The 22,550-nt window shown below is 38.6% G+C and overlaps 1 protein-coding gene and 1 long non-coding RNA gene across 3 annotated transcripts in view; both read left to right on the top strand.

The window, feature by feature from the left end:
- Positions 1 to 22,550, top strand: part of LOC309477998 — a 136,264-nt gene that overhangs the window by 53,360 nt on the left and 60,354 nt on the right. The gene's annotated exons all lie outside the window — the stretch shown is intronic.
- Positions 4,662 to 13,601, top strand: LOC309477967 (steroid receptor RNA activator 1-like). 2 transcript variants are annotated; one of them, XM_082141500.1, is made up of 6 exons: positions 4,662 to 4,755; positions 5,964 to 6,080; positions 10,198 to 10,406; positions 12,691 to 12,835; positions 13,044 to 13,121; positions 13,385 to 13,601. In XM_082141500.1, the coding sequence occupies exons 1-4, from the start codon at positions 4,731 to 4,733 to the stop codon at positions 12,703 to 12,705; spliced, it is 366 nt and encodes a 121-aa protein (XP_081997626.1). In that variant the 5' UTR covers positions 4,662 to 4,730; the 3' UTR covers positions 12,706 to 12,835; positions 13,044 to 13,121; positions 13,385 to 13,601. The 2 variants fall into 2 exon arrangements, with proteins under 2 accessions (XP_081997626.1, XP_081997625.1); XM_082141499.1 differs by having other exon boundaries at positions 13,041 to 13,121.

The following is a 22,550-nucleotide window of genomic DNA, read 5'->3' as shown; positions in this document are numbered from 1 at the left end:
AATCCCTTTATTTATATCTTTCAAACAGTTGCTGTCTCGGCCCAGTAATTAAAGCAAATAACTCGAGAATGGGCTGGTAGGCAGTACTTAAGTGCAATAAAACTGCAATCATTTTCACTCGCTGTTGTTAAAGTCGAAACGTGTCTAAATAAAATAAAATTCAACTGACTGCTTGTCCCGCTTGTCCTTTACGTATAGTGGCGGGCAATAGCCAAGTATTTTAGGCTATTTGATTTTTTTTTCATTTGGAGAAACGTTTGATTTTACCTACTCCAAAACATAAACAAAAATAATTATACAAAAGTCATTTTTAAATATATTTTTGTTGTAATAATTGTAAAAAAAATAATCTGCATCTAGCCTATTAACTATGTGTATATGTATATTAAATCATTATCATCAAACCAAAGAAAACACTAAATTTATTGGAGTCTTAATGGTTCATACTGGTGTCCAGTTGAACATGTAACCTTGCCAAAGGTGTTTTATTGGTCCTTAATGGTATCCAATAGAAAAAAGATGCCACCAATAGAAGAAAGCAAATTACCAATAGAGACCTACTAGGACCATTACAGTTTCCATTAAAACCAATACAGACAAATAGACAAAACATGCCACCAATAGAAGAAAACAAATTACCAATAGAGACCCACTAGAACCATTACGGTTTCCATTAAAACCAATACAGTTTCCAATACAACCATTAAAACCATTAGCAATTCTGTAATGGTTTCTATTGTTTTTTTCAGCAGTCTTCATCGCCTCTGGATTTCAGTTTCCGTCCCACTTCATAAAGAGATTCAAATGATCCTGAAAAACACACGTTAGCATGTTAATATACAGCATGAGACTGATCTCCAGCAGCAAACACACCTGAGATCAGGTGAGGAACCGACAGGAGTAGAGATTAAACTAAAGCCAGAAGCATCAGGCAGAAATGGAGATGAATCAGAGTGATAATAATAAACACTCACTGTCACTCCGTATGAAGTTGTGCGGGACTCGAGCGGTTGTGTCGGCCTGGATTAGGATTCGAGCGCGGCGGGTCTGTCGGCCTGGACTCGAGCGGGGCGGGTCTGTCGGCCTGGACTCGAGCGGGTCTGTCGGCCTGGACTCAAGCGGGTCTGTCGGCCTGGACTCGAGCGGGGCGGGTCTGTCGGCCTGGACTCGAGCGGGTCTGTCGTGTCGGCCTGGTCTCGAGCGGGTCTGTCGGCCTGGACTCGAGCGGGTCTGTCGGCCTGGATTCGAGCGCGGCGGGTCTGTCGGCCTGGACTCGAGCGGGTCTGTCGGCCTGGTCTCGAGCGGGTCTGTCGGCCTGGACTCGAGCGGGTCTGTCGGCCTGGACTCGAGCGGGTCTGTCGGCCTGGACTCGAGCGGGTCTGTCGGCCTGGTCTCGAGCGGGTCTGTCGGCCTGGACTCGAGCGGGTCTGTCGGCCTGGACTCGAGCGGGGCGGGTCTGTCGGCCTGGACTCGAGCGGGTCTGTCGTGTCGGCCTGGTCTCGAGCGGGTCTGTCGGCCTGGACTCGAGCGGGTCTGTCGGCCTGGATTCGAGCGCGGCGGGTCTGTCGGCCTGGACTCGAGCGGGTCTGTCGGCCTGGACTCGAGCGGGTCTGTCGGCCTGGACTCGAGTGGGTCTGTCGGCCTGGTCTCGAGCGGGTCTGTCGGCCTGGACTCGAGCGGGTCTGTCGGCCTGGATTCGAGCGCGGCGGGTCTGTCGGCCTGGACTCGAGCGGGTCTGTCGGCCTGGTCTCGAGCGGGTCTGTCGGCCTGGACTCGAGCGGGTCTGTTGGCCTGGACTCGAGCGGGTCTGTCGGCCTGGTCTCGAGCGGGTCTGTTTTTTTAGGATTCATTTATTTTTCATTCACCAATCAATTTTTAGGTTTTAGGATTATTTATTTTTTTACCAAACTTTATATAATTCATACATGAATTGATATGCCATTTTACTTTATGCAATATGAGGCTAAAATGGCCACAAATGTCATTCCCATTGTTGTATTACTAATTTATTAAATGTTTAATTTAGGTTGCAACAGTAAAAGTTGAGTACATTGAATAGCCATAGATAGCCATAAGATTCAGTTATGATGATTATATCAAGAGATCCCTGCCAGTCCTGTTCTCTAATTGCTGAGACGACTCTCACCCTCACCCTTTGTCTTTATGCATTTCCTGACCATTAAGCTCAATGTACAGCTGTGCTTTTGTCTCTATGATAATGTTAATGTATGGGCAATCTAGTCAGGCTGATTGGATTAGCATATGCGTTTGAATAGTTATGCTGATTGGATTGAGACTGGTAACACGCTGGAGTCTAGGGCGGTTCCTTAACCTGTATACTTAATTTACATGCTTTGTTCAACCTCAATGTAAATCCCTCCCCCTAAATGTATATAAAAGTGCAAGGCAACTTTCTTTAGATTAGACTTGATGATGATGAACTACAGACTTGATGAACTACAGACATGGAAGAATAAATCTCTTCTGCTTATAAAATCCATCTCAAGTCTCCTGGTTTCTGCTTCGATGAAGGAATAAAAGTTTCCAACACCATTCATTAAAATGTATCAATACACTGTATCGAATTTGCATATTTATGTGTTCTTGTTGACTTTTACTATCCCATGGGGAAATTTAGTTGTAATGAGTTTCAACATGCGTACACAGAAAAAACAAATAATGTATATAAATATGAAAACACAAAAACACATGTTAAAAATCACAAACTCAATGACAAAAGCAGAAGCAATTCCCCACTCGTCACTGAGAGCCGCCCATTAAACTCTACAAAAAAGAAAGAAAAAGAAAAACCCACTATCTTTCATTGAAACATTTTACTGCCTGTGACAGGAAAGATTTCCCCCCTAATTTGTCATCCTAAATCTCAGACCGGATGGTAATCTCTCGAACTCATTAAACTGAGTACGCCTATGGTCCGATAGGATCTTCATGGCTTTGCTGAGGAATCTGGTTTGGTAAATTAGGGCAACATGTAATGAAAAAAAAAGTGTAATAATGATATTGATTCTTTTAGACAAATATTAGGTAGTGTTACAGTAGATACATGTTAATAGATAGCCTAAAGGTTAAAAATAACAACTCAAATATAAATATAATGCGTTTTTTATTATAATAATAACGTAATAATATTTAAATGATATAGGCCTAAGTAAAAATATTATATGTTAATAAGGTGCAACTTATATTTAATTCAAGTGCTTAAGTGCATGAGTCCATATTACAATTTAGAGTAATCTGTTATCAGAGGAAACTGTGCATTTTAGAAATGTACATAGCCTATAGTCACAGTTAGCTACAAATGTTTTAATTTAAACAATGTAATAATTTAATGCAGAAACAATGAGCTCATTGAAGTAATGAATACTTGTTAGTTAACAAATGATTGTGACATTTAGAAAATATAGCATTGGTGCCAAATTTAGCAAAATATTCTCTATAGCAATGTTAACGTGCTATGATCATTAAATGGCTTTCCTGAGGTAAACATAACGCTATGTGTCAAATGTTCTCCAGCTGTTTATTTGACCATTTCCACGGGTGAAAAACACTGAATGATCGACATTCTGTATGAGGCAGAAACATTTCGGTAAGTTGTAGCCTACTGTATCTTTCAACACACCTATCGTTCATTCGTGTTTATTTACTATTAACTAGTAGTAGTAAGAGTAAGAGATGATCGGTTCACGTGCGTCCTCATATTTACAAGCGCCAAAACTGTATTGTTTGAATTTCTCAATAAAATTGACAGAATTTGAGAGGTTCATATTAATTTGTTTCATATCAAAAGTGTGTGTGTGTGTGTGTGTGTGTGTGTGTGTGTGTGTGTGTGTGTGAAAGCACTTGGGGTGTTGTTCTCCCACGCGACTCTAGGGAGAGCAGGAGCTTCACTCTCCTCTGCTGTGTTTCTCTCCTCAACAGCGCCACTCAGCGGCTCCTCCGACACTGAACTGCAGATCTCCTCATCCATTTGGAAGCATACAGACATCGTGCCTCTGCAGATCCTGTACTTATCACTGTTTTGTGAACAGCATTTATTTAAAATAGAATATTTTCTAACATTATAAATGTCTTTACTGTAACTTTTGATCAGTTTAACTCATCCTTGATGAATAAAAGTATTGATTTATTTTATTTATTTCCCCCCAAAATAAAATTAAAATTCTTACTGATCCCAAACTTTTGAAGGGTAGTGTTTAATGTTACAAAAGCTTTAGATTTCAGATAAATGCTGTTCTTTTGAACTTTCTATTCATCATAGCATCATGAAATAAAAATGTAAATAACTGTTTTCAACATTGATAATCATAAATGTTTCTTGAGCATCAAATCATCATATTAGAATGATTTCTGAAGGATCATGTGACACTGAAGACTGGAGTAATGATGCTGAAAATTCAGCTTTGATCACAGGAATAAATTACACTTTAAAATATATTAAAATAGAAAACAGTCATTTTAAATTGTCATAATATTTCGCAATATTACTGTTTTTATTGATTTATTTATTGTTTTTTATCAAATAAATGCAGCCTTGGTGAGCAGAAGATACTTCTTTTAAAAACATAAAAAAAATCTTACTGACCCCAAACCTTTGAACGGTATATATATATATATATATTAATTGGTGACTTTTATTTTGCCTTTGTTAATGCTGAGTTGTTGCTGAGCTCACACGAATCTTCACACAGTGCTGGAGTCTCTAGGCTGCTATGAGTGATCGGTTTGTTAAACCAGGTAAGATAGAAATAATAGGACATGTATTTATAACCATATAATTTTTATGGATGGATTGGAGCACCGCCCACACTCAGTTAATATTGGATGAGGAAATATTTGTTGGTCAGCAGTCTCTGCTGATTCAGCCCAGCACCAAGTCTTCATCGTCCAGCACCTTTGTCACAGATGATCTCTTCCAGCAAATTACTAGTGGTTTTCCTGACTAATAAAACAAACAGACAGAGGAAACCCAAATTGTGGTTTAAAGAAGAAACAAACCCACACACAACTGCACAACTCACTAAAAATAATCTTGAAACTAGCCACTCAGCATTTTCACTGGCCACAATTGTGACATCAATACCATGGGGGAAAACTGCGATATAGATATTTTTAATATTATCTCATAATTTGGTAGCAGGTTTATTAGGCTTCTGTCACTTTAAGAGCTGACGCACGGATCCATTATACTGTTACACATGCGTTTTCTTTCTCAACTGTTAATGTTCACTTAAAACTGACTGTGTTTACAGGCCTTGGCCTGTGGATCCCTCAGCTCTTTCCCTTTGAGTTTAATGGCACAATCATTTCATGTTTAGTTTCATTTTCTTAGAATAGAATAGAAAACTTTTCTGCTTATTTCCTAGTCTTGGTTTTCTTTGCCACTGTTTTCTAGTTAATTATTAGTTGCCATGGTTTCTGATTAGTGCTCACCTGTTCCCTATTTCTTTAATGATCTTCCTCTTGTGTATTTAAGCCCTCAGTTTCCCTCAGTTCATGGCATGTTTTTCTGACACGGAAAGCTGATCCTCGCTTTCCCATGTGCGTATATAAGTCAGTGATTGACACAATTTTTTTTTTTGCTTAAACTTTGATGTGTATCATCTCAATTTATTATTAAGTCAACACAACAAAAGATGTGATGGGCTAATCGTCACAGAACACACATGTAAAAAGGCATGCATTTTTTTTAATCATTCATAAAATGTACGTTTATATCGTCGCAAGTGGCTATCTCGGCAAAACATTTAATAACTTGCAAATTAATATTTTTGGACTGTTTTATGTGCAGTCTGGATCCCTGCTTATTCAGTGCAGAAGAAGAATAAATGACCTTAGGGTTCATGATTGTGAGACACCAGGATCAGTGTACACTAAGTCTTGTTTTCACTCTCTGTTGTGGAAAATCATGTAATGTTGCTCAAATAATGTTGCTTTCTTCTCAGGCAATCAGGAGCATGGATGGAACGACCCACCACAGTTTTCCTACGGCCTGCAGAAGGATCCAGGAGGACCGAAGCGAAATATTCTCAACAAGAGGGTACATGCGCCCCAACTTACAGGTCAAGCTTATCCCCCTGATGAAACCTTCTCTTGATTCACCTCTTCACATGTTTGCAACAAATGACTAATTGTATTTTTTGCCAAACTATTATACTGTATGGATTGTGTCATCTTTTCTTGGCCTTTGATTTGATAAAAAAAAAATATATTATAACTAATTCATTACAAAGTTGTCTGTTTATTCTTGATTAATAATATTATAGGTGCTATTAATCTCAATGAATCCCACTTTACATTAAAATCCGTGGTTCAGTCCATCAGTCCAAACTGCCTTCATGAATACTTAGGACTCACTGACTGTGCTCTTTCCTGGTTTCAGTCTTACCTCTCCGGTAGGAAACAATACATCACCATCAAAGACTCAAACTCAACCCCTGCTCCAGTCAATCATGGTGTGCCCCAGGGATCGGTACTTGGCCCCCTTCTGTTCACTATTTACATGCTCCCCCTTGGTCAAATCATTCGTCACCATGGACTCAGTTTCCACTGCTATGCTGACGATACACAGCTCTACATAAGCACCAAACCCTCGGCTCAGCTTCCTCCCATATCCCTTGTCGACTGCCTGCATAAAATAAAAACTTGGATGACTGCCAACCTACTCAAACTTAATAATAAGAAGACGGAGCTCTTGGTGGTGGCCCCCCCATCACTGGCTAAGAAGGTTGGTGATTTTTTCCTGGTTGTGGATGGCTATACCATCAGGCCATCCCCAGAGGTACGCAACCTTGGTGTCATCCTGGACCCCATACTCTCACTCCAGGCCCATATCAAAACCACCACCAAGTCGGCGTTCTTTCACCTCAAAAACATCTCCAGACTCCGGCCATCACTCTCTGACTCTGTGACTGAAACACTCATCCATGCCTTCATCACATCCCGCTTGGACTACTGCAATGGTGTACTGTATGGACTGCCCAGTAAGACCCTGGATAGACTGCAGTATGTCCAAAACTCAGCTGCCAGGGTCCTGACACGATCGAAGCCATGGCAGCACATCACCCCCACACTCAAGAAGCTTCACTGGCTCCCTGTCAAATCCCGCATTTCATACAAAATTCTGCTCCTAACCTACAAATCACTCCATGGACTTGCACCCCAGTACCTCGCAGATCTCCTCCACCGTTGCTCACAGCCAAGGTCCCTGCGATCCTCTGACAAGGACCAGCTTGCCACTCCTCGCACCAGGCTACGGACCTTTGGTGATAGAGCATTCTGTGTTTCTGCCCCCACCCTCTGGAACAAACTACCTCTCCACATACGTCATGCCCCCACACTGTTGTCCTTCAAAAAGCACCTCAAGGCATACTTGTTCACAGAGGCCTTTGGTCTCTAACTTCCCCCAGTTCCCACCCCTTGTAAAGCGGCCTTGGGTTTCTTGAAAGGCGCTATAAAAGTCAAAGTTATTATTATTATTATTATTATCTCATTGTTTGTATAATAAATCATTAAAATAATATTTTGTAAAAAAATTTAATTAGCAAATTCTTCCCAGTTCTTATTTTAATTTTACTCTGTTTAACCACAATGCCCATCTTTGTGTCACGGCGCACAACAAAGTTTGATTATACAGGTGTTAACGGACACCTCTTGAAACACAAACTGTTCTGTAGAGCATGTTACAAGGTACATGTACATTAAAGGCACATACATTTTTTCTTGTGGAACTTATTACACGTATGACTCTTTGGCCTTTCAAGGATTTTTTTAATACCATTACAGCTCAAATTAGCATAAATGTAAAGTGGTTTATTATAGGGCCACATTCTGGATGAATTGAAAAAACAATTTGCATCTGTAACCACTTTTACCACAGACAATACATAGTAAATACCAAATTTACAAGTGTAGGGATGAGAAATGAGATGAAGTAATTAAAGTTTTTAAAGCTACACAGTGTTTTTAGTTGATTCTTGATTCTTATATTTCATTTGTAAGTGTAACCATGAATACAAAAATGAAACTGAGGGGGCACAAATCAGATCTGAGGGGGCAATGCCCCCTTTTGCCCCCTTGTGGCGCCGGGCCTTGAGTCGCCAAGGAAGCGAAAGAGAGAATTAAAACGTCAACGCGACAGGCAAATCAGCAAGACCAAAGTCAATACTGGAGTAACTTTTCCCAGATGGAAAGAGCTCATGAGGAGCAAAGATTTTAAAACGGACACCGAAGTTGCCTGCTTTCTTCTCGACAGGTAATTCAGCCTATTTGTGTAAATTCGAAGTTTTATAGTTGCTTGTCTAACCAAAGCATGGTTGTGCATAACGCCAGAACGACCTCTAGTATAACTTGCGTTACTTTTCCTCACGTCAATGGTGATAAAGTATAGTTTACCTTGTAACATGAATCTGTGCTGCGACGGATCACAGGTGATAGTTTTAAAGGTGCAATTGGACGAAGTCGAACTGGAAGCCATGTTAATCTTGGAATAATACGGCCACCGTAGGAGTTAAAACGCCCTCGAAATTGAAAGGAACAGAAACTAATATTCACTGGGTAGTCATATACAATTTCACCGCTAGATGGGGGAAATAATCACAGTGTAGCTTTAAGAGTAATTCAACTGCAACTGTAACTTCACAACACTACAACACAAAACTAATTATAATCTTTTGTACCACTTTATCTCAATGGTCTACTTTAGAGATTCTACTAACTATAAGAAACGTTGCAACTACATATCAACTAGCAGTCATTAGAGTATTAGTAGACTGTCTGCTTAATATCTAATAACTCTTTATCGTGATGCTCCCCAATAGGCATGTGCCGGTATCACATTTTCATGCTGCGATTAATTGAGTGATCTTTTATCACGGTATACGGTATTATCACGGTATTTGAATTGCACATGAGAAACAGATGGATTTGGGGGGGATGTAAAAAATAAAATAAAACTTGCATCACAAGGTGTAATTGTGATTGTCAAAACAATTGGGAGCTAAACTGAATTTTATTAAGTTTAGTGACAACATGTTACAATGATTACATGGTACAATGACTGGTAGGCTACTGTTTGTATTGCTTAACACAAATTTAACAATTTCAATTCAATACTTGGGATTTGATTTAAATCTTGATTCAATATTGACTTATTTTGGATAAATATTAGGAAGGCTACAGTAGATAGCCCACGTTATTTTTTTCTCATGAAAAAAAAAATCTCACATAATGCTATGTAACCATATAGAACCCTATCAGCTGGTATTTTTAAAGGTTACAAATAACTAATTAAATCAAATATAATGTGGTTTTCATTATAATAACAATTATGTAATGACACAAGTAAAAATATAATATGTAAAGTGCAGTGCACATATTCAGCAAAATACTCCTCTTTATCTATATGTTTTAGTCATCTAACATGCTGCTGGTCATTAAATAGTTTAAATGTAACGTTCTGTGACACAATTGTTCTCCTGTTTCATATCAAAAGTAACCTGCTCTGTCTTGTTTGACAGTATTCGTGTCCTCTTTGCTCCGCGATTTTTCTCTGCGTGAGAAAACCATAGGAGAAAACGGATGTGTGGCGTGAGCGTATGAGGAGTCTCGCGCTGAATGCGTCGAGTTGGCAGCTCTGCTTTTAGAAGCGGGATGGATCCGGATAGATCGGCGGCGGCGTTCCTCCTTCCGCCATGCTGCTTCTCCATGTGAGGACTGTTTACATTAGACTAGAAGTGCGCACCGGCCGCATGCTTATACACGTGGCGATTGTTTACATCAGAATGCGCACGTGTTTTGCGCAGTTTGTTTAAGCGGTTGATGGAAAATAAGCTAATGCGCGTTCTAAAAATCTAAATTCGGATCTATTATTTTTCACGGTATTTTGAAGTGCCCGCGATAACAATATCGTGCATATTCATTACCGCGATTTATCGCATTACCGAATACCGGCACATGTCTACTCCCCAATAGTAATTAAGTAACACTTTATTTTGATGCTCCTCAACAGACATTCTACTGGCTTTAAGTAACTTTACAACTACAAGTCAACCTTATTCTGCAAACCCGAACCCTACCGGTCTACTAATACTCTAATGACATTTAGTTAGACAAGTTACTTATAACTAGTAGAATGTCTAACCTAATAAAGCGTAATATTGATTATTTATGCCCCTGTAGGTCCAGGATCAGAGATGCAATCGACACCAGTAGCGGGGATTACGCCTCCCCGGGGAATAAATCCTCCTCCGATGGACATCATCACTCCTCCTTCCATGAGTCCCAGAATCCCTTCAGATATAACAGCAGAGCTGGAGACAGAGCCATGCATTGAGGATGTACAAGAGCCGCTGTATTGGGCGTTGAATGCATGTAGACATACTGTGAAGGTAAAGTCATTGTGTGAAATATTGAAAATAAAGTTCAGAGCATAAACCAATGGGAGACTGGCAGAATGGGAAAAAATGGAGTAAAGTAACTAAGAAATATTTTTGGTTCTTCACCAGGGCTTGACATTAATACCCGCCAACCTGGCAAATGTGTGTGTACTTCAGCAGTGGAGTGTAACGCAGTCTCTCCTAGACACTTTGTATATAATATATACATTTTTCAATTGTAGTCTTTTAAAAAGGCATCTGAAATGATAAACTAAGTGCAATGTAGTGTTGTCAAAAATATAGATTTTTTTTTTTAATGCATATCGATGCTGAAATATCTGAAACGCTTCCAATACTCATTATCCACAGAATAGATACATGATACCAGCTGTTCTCTCTCTCTCTCTCTCTCTCTCTCTTTCTCTCTCTCTCTCTCATCTCTCCGACAGTAAGTGACACACAAACCCGCCTCTATTCACTCACTCGTTTCATTTGCTCCGGATGAATATTGTTGCTGTTACAGGGCTTAAATTTCACCATGGGAATGCATATATTGTGCATAATTTTACTCATTCCTGCAGTTTTTGTTCACAACCAAAGTTCGCGCACATAAACCCGCCTCTCAGCACTAAATTGAGTTATTTTTACACTGTCAGTTATGTTTTAAAGGGGACATATCATGCTAAATCCACTTTTTTAGCCCTTAAATGCATTTTGTTGTATATTTGGAGTGTTTAGAAGTACAGAGAAGTTGAAATTATTCTCTTCAGGTGCTTCGTTGATATCTTTATATTCTGTTTTGGTCATATTTTGCAACCTGTTCGGATTTTTCTATTCTCTATTACGTTTTTTGAACAATTACGTCACAGTATTTGCAGCGGAACTGCCACATAAGGACATTGACTCCCGGCCCAACACTTCCAGCAATCCGCCATTTTGATTTCTCGCTGCGATTTTGTAGTCCAAGCTCAAGGATGCAAAAGTTACGAGAGGATAAGTCAAAATGTTCGGTTGTTGGATGTAGTAACCCACACCCGCTTCATTACACCGTCTCCCAGCATCAGAACCTCTTCGAAGTGCCTGGTTGAGTTTTATTTTTCACGGAAATGTACCCACATCTGTGGGTAAAGTCATTTTTGTGTGCGCGAAGCACTTCGAGGACAACTACTTCAGCAACCTCCGCCAGTATAAAGAAGGATTTGCCGATAGACTTCGTCTGATTGAGGGGTCAATTCCTTCTATCTTTGGAGACGACGAACAGAGCACTTCGGTAAGCTGTAAATAACGTTAAAAAAGTAAAGTACTTCTTAAAACACACGGTGGTCATGGTTTAGCAGTACCTTTGTCTTTTTTTTTTCTTTTTTTTTTGAGTACATGTCTATAGCAGAATTACTGTTGTTGAGTGTCATGACTAGGAATGGGAATTGAGAACCGGTTCTAAGTTTTATGAACAATCGATATTGTATGCCCTCGACGTTAACGCCCGCCTAAGCGATTTTAATTTTTTTTGTCCCGCCAAAGTCTTATTTGATGGGTGAGTAATGTAGATGAACTGCTGCGCTTGTGACAGGGCGCATGTTTAACTGAAAGAACGAGCAGAGAGAGAGAGACCCGGTCGCGCACACACTCTCTCTCTTTCAGGCGAAAGTGTAAAACAGGCAGTATTGTAGTAGTGGGCATGGATAGAGAAGTTAATGTAAATACAGTAACACACCATTGCGATACATCCATATGAAGACGTTGTTCTGCAGGTTCGTCGTCTTCATTTTCATCTCGCTCCGTGTCCAACTCTGGCTCGAACATGTAAGGCTGGATGGACAAGTCTTCCGTTGTTGACATTTTGTTAATAACGTGTGAATAAAAAGTTTCTGTGCCGCTAGATAATCGTATCTCTGCTATCAAACTACAAAAATGGCCGAACGGGTGGAGTGTCACCGCTACAACCTGGAGAGGGGGCGGGGTATGAAGTGTCTCATTTGCATTTAAAGAGACCGCACCAAAACGAGTTGCTCTCAGACGCACATCAGAAAAGGGGTAGAAAAGGGGCCTGTGGAGCTATAATAATGAGGAATTCAGACCCAAGCATTGCAGTTCCGCTTTATATAGACCACAAATGTATGATTTATATGTAAAAAGGAACAATTTTAAAAGCATGATATGTCCCCTTTAAAGTAAAGATAAAGAACACTTCACCTTATATTAATCATGTTTCAGATGCTGTTTTCATAGATGCCAACATTAGTGTCACATGGTCATGACTAACCAGCTCTCTCTCTCCTTGATAAAATGTGTACAGAATGCAGTGATCTGATTAGCCAGTGCCTAACCCTGGATCCAACTAAACGCCCGACGTTAGAGCAGATCTTACAACATGAGTGGATTAGAAATGATCTACTGTAGGATGGAGAACTTCAGGAGATTCACTCGATCAGTGATTACAGGTGTGAGGAAGTGTAACAGACAGAGTAGGATTATTAGCATTTGTCTTCAATTCTGGATTATTTGTAGTGAGGTTTTCACATTTTTGTTCATTGTAATGTTCTTTTTATAGTCAAGTCACCTTCATTTATATATATATATATATATTAGTATATTATTTTCACCAATTGTGCCACTTAATGATTTTGTTAATTAATTTTTTTTCAGTAGTTTCTGACTCTAAACACGCTGAAGAAGAGAAGGCTGAGTTCAGAAGGAAGCTCCAGACCTGGTTTCCTGGCATTGAAGGTAAGAATTACATTTATGCATTTGGCAGACGCTTTTATCCAAAGCGACTTACATTGCATTATCCTATACATTTATACATAGGTATGTGCAATCCCCTGGGATCGAACCCACAACCTTGCGTTGTTAACGCAATGCTCTTACCACTGAGCTACAGGAAAGAACATCAGCCAGCGCCACAACAACAAAAGATACTGTTTTCTTTTAGATTATTAATATATTATTTCCACCAATTGTATCTTAATTATCATTTTTCATTTCATCAGTATCTGAATCTAAACCAAGTGAAGAAGAGAAGGCTGACTTTAAGAGAAAACACAAGACTTGGTTTCCTGACCTCAGAGATAAAAACTTCAGCCAGGGCCGCAACTACCATAGACACCAAGTTTCCTTTCGTGGTCACACCGAGTTACGTCCTGACGACCAATGGGGTTTCGCTTAGAAAGCCTCTCACCTTCGAGGAGTACAAAACGAGCCAATGGCAAGGAACTCCGCCCCACCTCGTGGGTATATAATAATAATAATAATAATAATAGAAAAATACTAACTTTATTTTTATATAGCGCCTTTAAAGCAGCTTCTCAAGGCGCTTTACATAATAGAACAAACAAATTTAAAATACAACACACAAGAGAGAAAAATAAAATAAGAAATAAAGATAAAATAAAATAAATAAAAAAGTCAAGTAAAAGCTAACCTAAAAAAAAATTGTTTTTAAATGAGATTTGAAATTACTTAGAGTCTGTGCATCTCTGATATTTGGAGGGAGTGCATTCCAAAGCCTAGGAGCGTAGGATGAGAAAGCCCTGTCCCGCAACCGAGTCTGTGGGACTGCCAATAGACCAACTTGTGAGGAGCGTAAATGACGCTTGGGTGTGTATAAAGTTAAAAGCGCAGACACATACTGAGGTGCCAGACCATGCAGTGCCTTATATGTGAGCATAAGGATTTTAAAATCAACTCGGAACCTGACCGGGAGCCAGTGCAAAGACTTTAAAACCGGTGTAATATGCTCATTTCTCCTGATTCCAGATCCTAGCAGCAGAATTTTGTACACGTTGTAGTTTAAGTGTGGTTTTAGGAACCCCAGCAAGAAGTGCATTGCAATAGTCAATGCAGGAAAAAACAAAGGTATTAATAAGCCTTTCAGTCACTGAGAGGGATAACATAGAGCGGAGTCTAGCAATATTTCTGAGATGAAAAAAGGAGTTCTTAACAATGTACCGCACATGAGAGTCAAAGGACAGACTGGAATCAAATATAACTCCCAAGTTTTTTAATTTAGTCTGTGCCTCCAAATCAGAGCCATTTATGTTTAAAATGATCGTGAAGCTGATGAGGGGTGCCGATAAGCAAGACCTCAGTCTATATAAGGAAGTACGCTGGCAACATGCAAATATGTTTTCACCATGTTTGCCCGCCGCTGCCTCCACCCAGCCGTCGGCACAGAATCCTCAGCTTGCTTGCACGCATTTCCTTGCCATTGGCTCGTTTTATAATACTCGAAGGCTTTCTAAGCGAAACCCCATTCGTCGTCACAACATAACGTCTCCGTTCCCTACTCAGGGAACATACATAACCGAGACGATTTCTCTTAAACATTTAGGATACTCAATTTTTTTTTTTTTTTTTTGAAATAAATTCTTGAACGTAAAAATGTGTTCTCTCTTAATATTGATTATTTCCATCAATTGTGTCTTAATGATTTTTTTATTCCTCCAGTATCTGATGTTATGGTAAGAATGATGGAAGACCAGGGCGGGATGCAGTTTACAGTCTTTAATGAATACAGGAAATAGTCCTCAATGAATAATTAGAACACAAATCACAGGCATTAATCAGAGCCAGAACCGAAACTGCCAGAAGACTGGATCTTAGGAAAACAACATAAACTTCCACGAGGACGGAGACCTGGGACCTCGAGATGCTTTCAGCCAGTCAGGAATAGTGAAGACAACAGAGAGGGTGAACAGCCGTGAGCAGGAGCTGAACAGGTACTCTGCAAACAGACACAGCTGGATAATACAGTCTGATGGCAGTATCACTCACAGTAGAATAAATGACATCACTCTTCACTCGGATACAGACAGGACTGGGATACGAGCACAGACGGTTCTCACGTGAGGTCATTGAATAATCCGACAACAAGACAGGGCTAGGAAGAGGGAATAAGAAGCTGAGACAATCAAGAGGAAAAGGGAACAGGTGAGGAGAACGAAAGGGGAAACAGCTGTAAGAGAAAATGAGTGGAGGAGAGGATGTGTGTGAGTGTGCGAGTGTGTGAGTGAGTGAGTGTGTGACCACAACAGGGAGACAGAAAAAGAGGAAAAAACCCAGGATCATGACATCTGACTCTAAACCAAGTGAAGAAGAGAAGGCTGACTTTAAGAGAAAACGCAAGCCTTGGTTTCCTGACCTCTGAGGTAAAAACTTCAGCTAAGGCTGAAACCACCATAGACATTGAGAGGGACCCACATTTCCCCCCAGATATTCAGGGTAATTGTAGAAAATGATCTCTTATTATGATCAATTATTTTCAGATTTATTAAAAACAAACAAACACGGTCTTCAACTAAGCTACTTTGTTTGTTATCCTCAATTTACTTTGTATATTTCAGTAAAATTCATAGACCCCTCATGGTAAAACAAGTGAAGTGATATGTCTTTTTGACCTCCTTCCAGCTTATTAAACCTGATTATGTCTATTTCCTCAAAAGGAAAATGTAGGTGCAAGTCAGCGAAGTCCATGGAAGAAGCGGAGCATGCCTAAGGATACCAGCGAATCAACAAGGGAACGAAGCATCACCAACATTTGTACTTTGTAAAATGAACTGAATAAAAAAATGAAACTATTTATTTATTGGGACGATACACATGAATTAACAATGGTGTTTACATTTAAAGCCAAAATAGCTAATTTTCACATGAAAATAAATAAATAGTAAATAAATAAATAGTATATAAATATACTATATTCTCTGTATTATAAATATACATTGAAGATAAACAGAGTATGCATGTATTTCCCGATTCGGTTTTATTTGATTTATATCATATTTTGTTTAATTATAAATATGCATAAAGTGAAGATAATCATAGTATGCATGTGTTGCCTGAACAACATATTAAAGTCACCATGAAATGGACAAGTGGACAATTCTTGATTTTATTGAATATTGCAATAAAGAAATAATAATTTATTATAAATGATTTATCCATGCACATCATATATGTGTATATATATATATATATATATATTAATGTGCCCTCGTCCCAAGGACGCAATTCTGAGAACCGCTTAGAGAAAACTGCATTATACACACATAGGAACACTCCCACCATCACAATGCAATGGACATTGTGCAGGGATGGTTTTTGTCCAAATTAATCAAGGCTAGAAATTATGAGGGAAAAAGTCAGAATTGCAGGATATGAGGAGTTTAGAAATGTGAATTGTGAGATAAAAAGGCGCAATTACCTTTTATTCTGTGGCGGAAACAAGCTTCTATACATCACTGAATTAATACAGCTGAAGAAACTAAGAGGTGGATCCTGTAAAATCTTTTATTAGCTTTATTATAATATCATCATCAACATCATATTCTGAGAGTAGAAAACCAGCTACAATCTCAGAGTCTTGCTCACATGAGGCATTCTTACAAATCAATTAGAGGTAAAAACAAACAAACATTCAAATCAGACAATCTCAAAATCTGTCTCTTAAATCGCAATGTCCCTCAACCTGTGACAGACCGGCTTATTGTTTTATAAATGAGCTATAATATACCCATTAATGCGCCTTTTGGTGCTGGTTTTGTGCAGTGCTTTGTAATTAGCATCCATTGTTTAAACGACGCAGATTCAGATCGCTTCATAAATGTAAATTCGTCTGTCCATCTAATTTTCAAAGATTTATGAATGACTGGAAAATTACCGCTCCACTTCACATTGTCCAATGAAATTTGAACTTGTTGTGCCAGATAACGATTGGTCGGTGAATTATACATCACAAACAGGCTTCATTGAATTATGTAATATTTTAAAATATGTGATATGTGGATTTTTTATTGAATCGACACTTTTATTATTGGGGGGAAAAAAAACTTTAAAAATGGTTTGTTTATTCCTTCCTGCCGTCGAGCCACATAGGCCACTGAAATAACTATATTTGGCTCGAGAATTTGGCTTTTCATTTTAAAATGCATACCTTTTGCTTCGGTTACGCCTGCCGTCCACACACACACACACACACACACACACACACACACACACACTACTCTGGAGTTTTAGACCCTCATCCGAAGAAAGACACGCGCAAATTGACGCAACCAATAGCAACGCGTTGTGGCAACGACACCGACCTCAGATTGACAGAAACGTAAAAATAAACGTGAATTTAGGCTACTTTAGTTTTGTACACATTGTCATGTTAATTATAATCAAATGCATTTTGTTTTATTGACCTGGGCCCGGTTTTTCAAAAGGTTTAATCCGGATAAAATTGATCCGGATTTAGTAATCCTTTTTTTTGCGATCCGTGATCACGTAATCCACCTTACTTTTGAGCCAGTTTTTCAAAGCAACATCGGATTGGATCAATCTGATCCGGATAGGAACTTTTCAGGATCACCAAATCCTGTTTACTAGAGCCTTAAATGGAACCAACAGTGTAGCCTACTGGCTTAGCAAAGAACAGCAGTTGGCAAAATACCGGTGGCCACAAATAACCGTTGTTTATTTTAATTTTAAGAAACAGAAACACTGTAATAAACAGAAACATTTTACTTTCCTTATTTTGTTATAATGTTAAATTGTAGATTTTGTTGTTTTACCATATCTCATTAGATGTGACATGCTTCATATATGCTTCAAATATGAAGAAATGTATATATCATCAGTAAACATTGATTTTGTGATCATTCACTTAAAAAAAAAACCTCTCTGGTTTTATTTGGTTCGAAAAATCACAACTGAATCCACCCTTCTGATGGGATCAGGATAATCCTGTTTTTTTGGATCAAATAGATCCTAATCCGAGTTCAAAATTCTGAAAAACCCAAAGGGCAGGTTTGATCCAGATCAAATTTAAGATCGGATTACATGATCTGATCTTAGTTCAGAATCCCTCTTTTGCTTTTGAAAAACCCATTTCCAAGATTTGATCCAATCCGTGATCCGAAATCCCACTGGATTACTTTTGAAAAACTGGGCCCAGGGGATCGAGATAATTCTTTTAATCAATTTGTATATGCTGAAATGTATGTAATTACATATCAATGTTTGGTTAAGCCTATGGGCCAGTTGTAATTATTATTATTATATAATTGTATAATTATCCCTTAAACAGGCAAGAGTGGAAAATGATAAGCAAAAAATCATTTCATGTAATTTTTTGTATCATCTGGACTTATCCAGAAGATATCCAAAATAATTTTGGAAATATTTGATATATTTTGGATTTTATGAGTTGTGACTCCCAGTTCACGTTGCCTGATTAGGGTAAGGACCAAGTCATTAATCTGTTAACTGTTACTGGCCTATCTGATCTAATGTTGACAAATTATATCATTCAAAAGCTTACGAACTCAAGATTCAGCCTGTGAAAACGGTGTTTTGAAATCGGACCATAAAAATGGTACTTTAACCCCTTAACTCTCACCCCCCTTTTTGAGAATGGACATTAATAATTAAGCACTATTCAAACTTAAATGGTTGTAATTCAAGAATGCTTTTGGTTATAGACCTAAGTTTGGTGTTGTTTAAAAATAAATAAATAAAAACACTGAAGTGAAAGCATTTCAAAAGAATGAAAGTATGAAAAAGTTATGGAAGTTTAAATTTACAGTAAATCAAATATACTGTAGGGCCTACTTAATATTCTTTTACATAAAATATTACAAAATATTTTTTACTCTAAAATTAATATAAAATCAAAGCCATATATCTAACCAAGTTGTGTTCCAAATTTGAAGTTGATATCACAAAACTTGAAGTTCCCATGAGATTTTGTTTAGGCGTAATACCAAAAATAGCCACCGGGTGACAAACATTGCATTGAATTTAATTGTATGCATTCTGCCGTAACAAATTAATACATTTCTGTCACAAAATATCAAACCTTGAGACTCAGACCTATCTAGATACTAGATACTACAAATACTAGATTATATGTTTTATTATGAACTTTTAGCATGAAAACCAAAGCTTCAATTATCAAAAGTGTCCAGAACTCCTGTTATGATGTAGATTTTTTGAGGTGCACTCTTGTCATAAATTTATCTATTACTGTTCCTACATAATTTGTAACAAAAAACAGTGCTAAAATATCTATTTAGGAGTCTTAGACCTTTCCAACGATATATAGTTTGTCATGATTAGATTAGGATTTAATTGTAATATAGTGAATTAAAAACTCAAAATACAAAGATGGTCAAAATTAATCCCTTTTTTATACCCAAAAAAGGCAACGTGACTCAGGAGTCGCATATATTTCAAAACGTGCTAAATAACAACATGAACAAAATATTATTACATTTTCTTCTTCAGCACCTTAAAGCTGCCGTCGGCAAGTCTGGCAGATTGGGTCGATTAGCCAAAATTTTGAATGTTTACAACTCTCATGCCCCTCCCCACTACCAGCGAGCACCCTCCCATCGAGGTCGTGCTGGTCAGTACGTCACTGTGCATGTGTACCTGATTTTCTGTGAACGCGTCCGTCTCTTCAGCATCTATCAACACCATGGACTCGGAGGTAGGCTGCCCTGGCTAATCTATCCATAGATAGCAATTAACCGAGGAATTGGAAGCTTGTTAGTAGATTTTCTCTCTGCCATCACGCTTCATGCAATCTCCAGGCGAACTTCAGGCGTGGCGTGTGCATGTGATATTAACGTGCGCGAGTGAGGGGGATCTGTGGCGTGTGCACGACCTGTGATTGACAGTCAGATCTCACACCCCCCTGCGCTGATTGGACCTGATGAAGCGGGAGCGCTGGTTTTTTGCAAAACAAATAACACGCTCCAGGTGGAGTTAGAAGCTCGGGTTTTTTTCTAAAACCACCTTATTTATGTTGTTCTGTCGGATTATAGTGTCGATTACACTGAATATGATAAAAAAAAATGTTGCCGACGGCAGCTTTAAGACAATGTTCAAAATTAATGTTAGCAGTATTATTATAATTTTTTCCAGAAGAAAAGTAAGTTTAATATATATTTACTTTCCTCAAAATCTGAATGTCCTGCACCACCGGTAGCCATGTTGGATTTAGGTCAGGCTGACTAATTTATCACAAAAAACTTGAAGTAAATCATGTGACCAGCATACTCAAGACAGACCAGGCTGTGAGAAATGATAAAAAGGATTTGATGAAAAAAAAAAGTTCTTATGCCCCAAAAAAGACAATAAAAACGATGTGACTCCCAGGTCACGCTGCCGGTTTTAGGGTTAAGTAGGCTATAATTATCTACATAAAATGTCTAAATATTTGTATATATATATATATATAAATATTTGTTGATAATTATAGCCTACTTAATTATACAATTATATAATAATAAATTGACAAATAAAAACTAAGACAAATAATTTGTAAATATTACAAATATTTATAATTAAAGTCCAGATAAAGTCTTGATACGCGTTATAATCACGTCGATCACCAACACAACTTGTCAATAGTCAAGGTAGTTTCCGAAGTTCTTAAAAAAATATTTCACTGTATAATTACTTACTTTAGTATATTTAAAAATAAAAGTATATAATAACAACACTTTTAATACAGACATTTTTTAATACAACACAAGTTAACTTCATCAACTTTGTTGTTATATTAATTTATTTTATCATTTTTGTCTCCTTTTCTTCCTCTGATGGACTGCCACTGGGCATATCGCTTATTGTAAAGAATGATAATAAATAAATAGATTGATACATTTAATGAATGTTATAAAACTAAGGCAATCAGCTTCCGGAGCTCCTGGGTGTAAAGCTTTGCAGCAGCAAAGGTGGTGCTTCTGGACAGAAGAACATTATGGCAATTACAGACAAGGTGTGGTAAACTGCATTTGATTTATTTATAACTAATTACAGATATTGTATATAAAATATATAATCATATAAAATATATACATATATATTTAAAATATACTATAATCAGTGTTTTTTTTATATTTTATTATTATTATAAATATATATAAGAAATTGAGGTTTGTATATTATGTACTTTTTGTAATTGCCTAAACCTATTGCCAGCCTGTATGTTACCAATATTTCAGTGAAACTAAACAAGGTGTTAATTATTATTTGATTGTTTGTCTTTTGTTTTGGCTTAGGACTGCAATCCTGAAGAAGCTGAGAGAGGAATTTCTGAGACCACTCTTACCCCTTTTCCACCAACAAGAACCGGGTGCTGGTTCAGAGCTAGAGCTATTGCCAGTTCAGAGTTGGTTCGACTAACGAACCAGTTTGCGTTTCCACCGGCCAGAGAGCCACAACAGAGCTATATCTTACGTCACTGCATACGTATCATGTTGCCCAGCAACGCTAGTGCGGCAGCGCCAAACACAAACACACCAGACTTGTTCGAGATGTATCGGCTTCTCGCAGAACGATCAGCACATGAAATCAAAGCACTGCGAAAGCGATCAAAAAGCACAAGGAGTCGTATGATCTCCAAACACTCCCGCAGCTCTGATCGGTCCACGCTGCTCCGATGCATCTCGAACAAGGCATCAACAATAATAGACGTTGCGTTACTATGGATGCTCATGGGTTTGCGAAAATAAATCGACATCCAAACACGGCGAATCCAACGCGTTCGTGCAGCTCGCCGTAACTTACATAGACGGATATTATAATCGAGCTGCTATTAGCTCGACTAGCTGCTATTTAAAAATGGCGGTCACAAGTTTCTCTTCAGTCTTGTTGGCCACGGTAACCCCGCCCCCAGCCTCTGACGCAAGCGGTTCTTTCTTGGCTCCGTTCTAGACCCTGCAATGATTTGGTGCTACTTAAGAACCAGTTTTACTGGTTCGGAGCTGGTGCTTTGGCGGTGGAAAAACAAAGAACCGATTTGAAACTAGGCTCTGGCTCCGAACCAGCACCAGCTCTGCCTTGGTGGAAAAGGGGTATCTGGGGCTTTTTGTGATTGGTAAAGAAGGTGCTGCGCTGAGGACGAGCCAGAGGATGTTGGAGTAGTGATATAGGGTGTGCAGCGGCTACAGCCCTGAAAGAGTGTTTCCTTTGGATTGCTAATGCTGTTCGGACTGATCTACGCTCTCAACTTAAGCTACCCTCAGAGTCTCAAATTCATGTTTGAATTCTTTCAAAAGGTTATGATGAATTTGGATGGCAGCAAGCTTTCCCCAAAGGTTCAGGCACAATGTTTAAGTGAATAGGACATTTACTTCTTGCCTAGATGTTTCCAACAACTGA

Source organism: Leuciscus leuciscus (assembly GCF_965113295.1).
Source record: "Leuciscus leuciscus genome assembly, chromosome: 16".
NCBI classification, from domain to species: Eukaryota; Metazoa; Chordata; class Actinopteri; order Cypriniformes; family Leuciscidae; genus Leuciscus; species Leuciscus leuciscus.
This window is presented reverse-complemented; position numbering and strand designations above follow the sequence as displayed.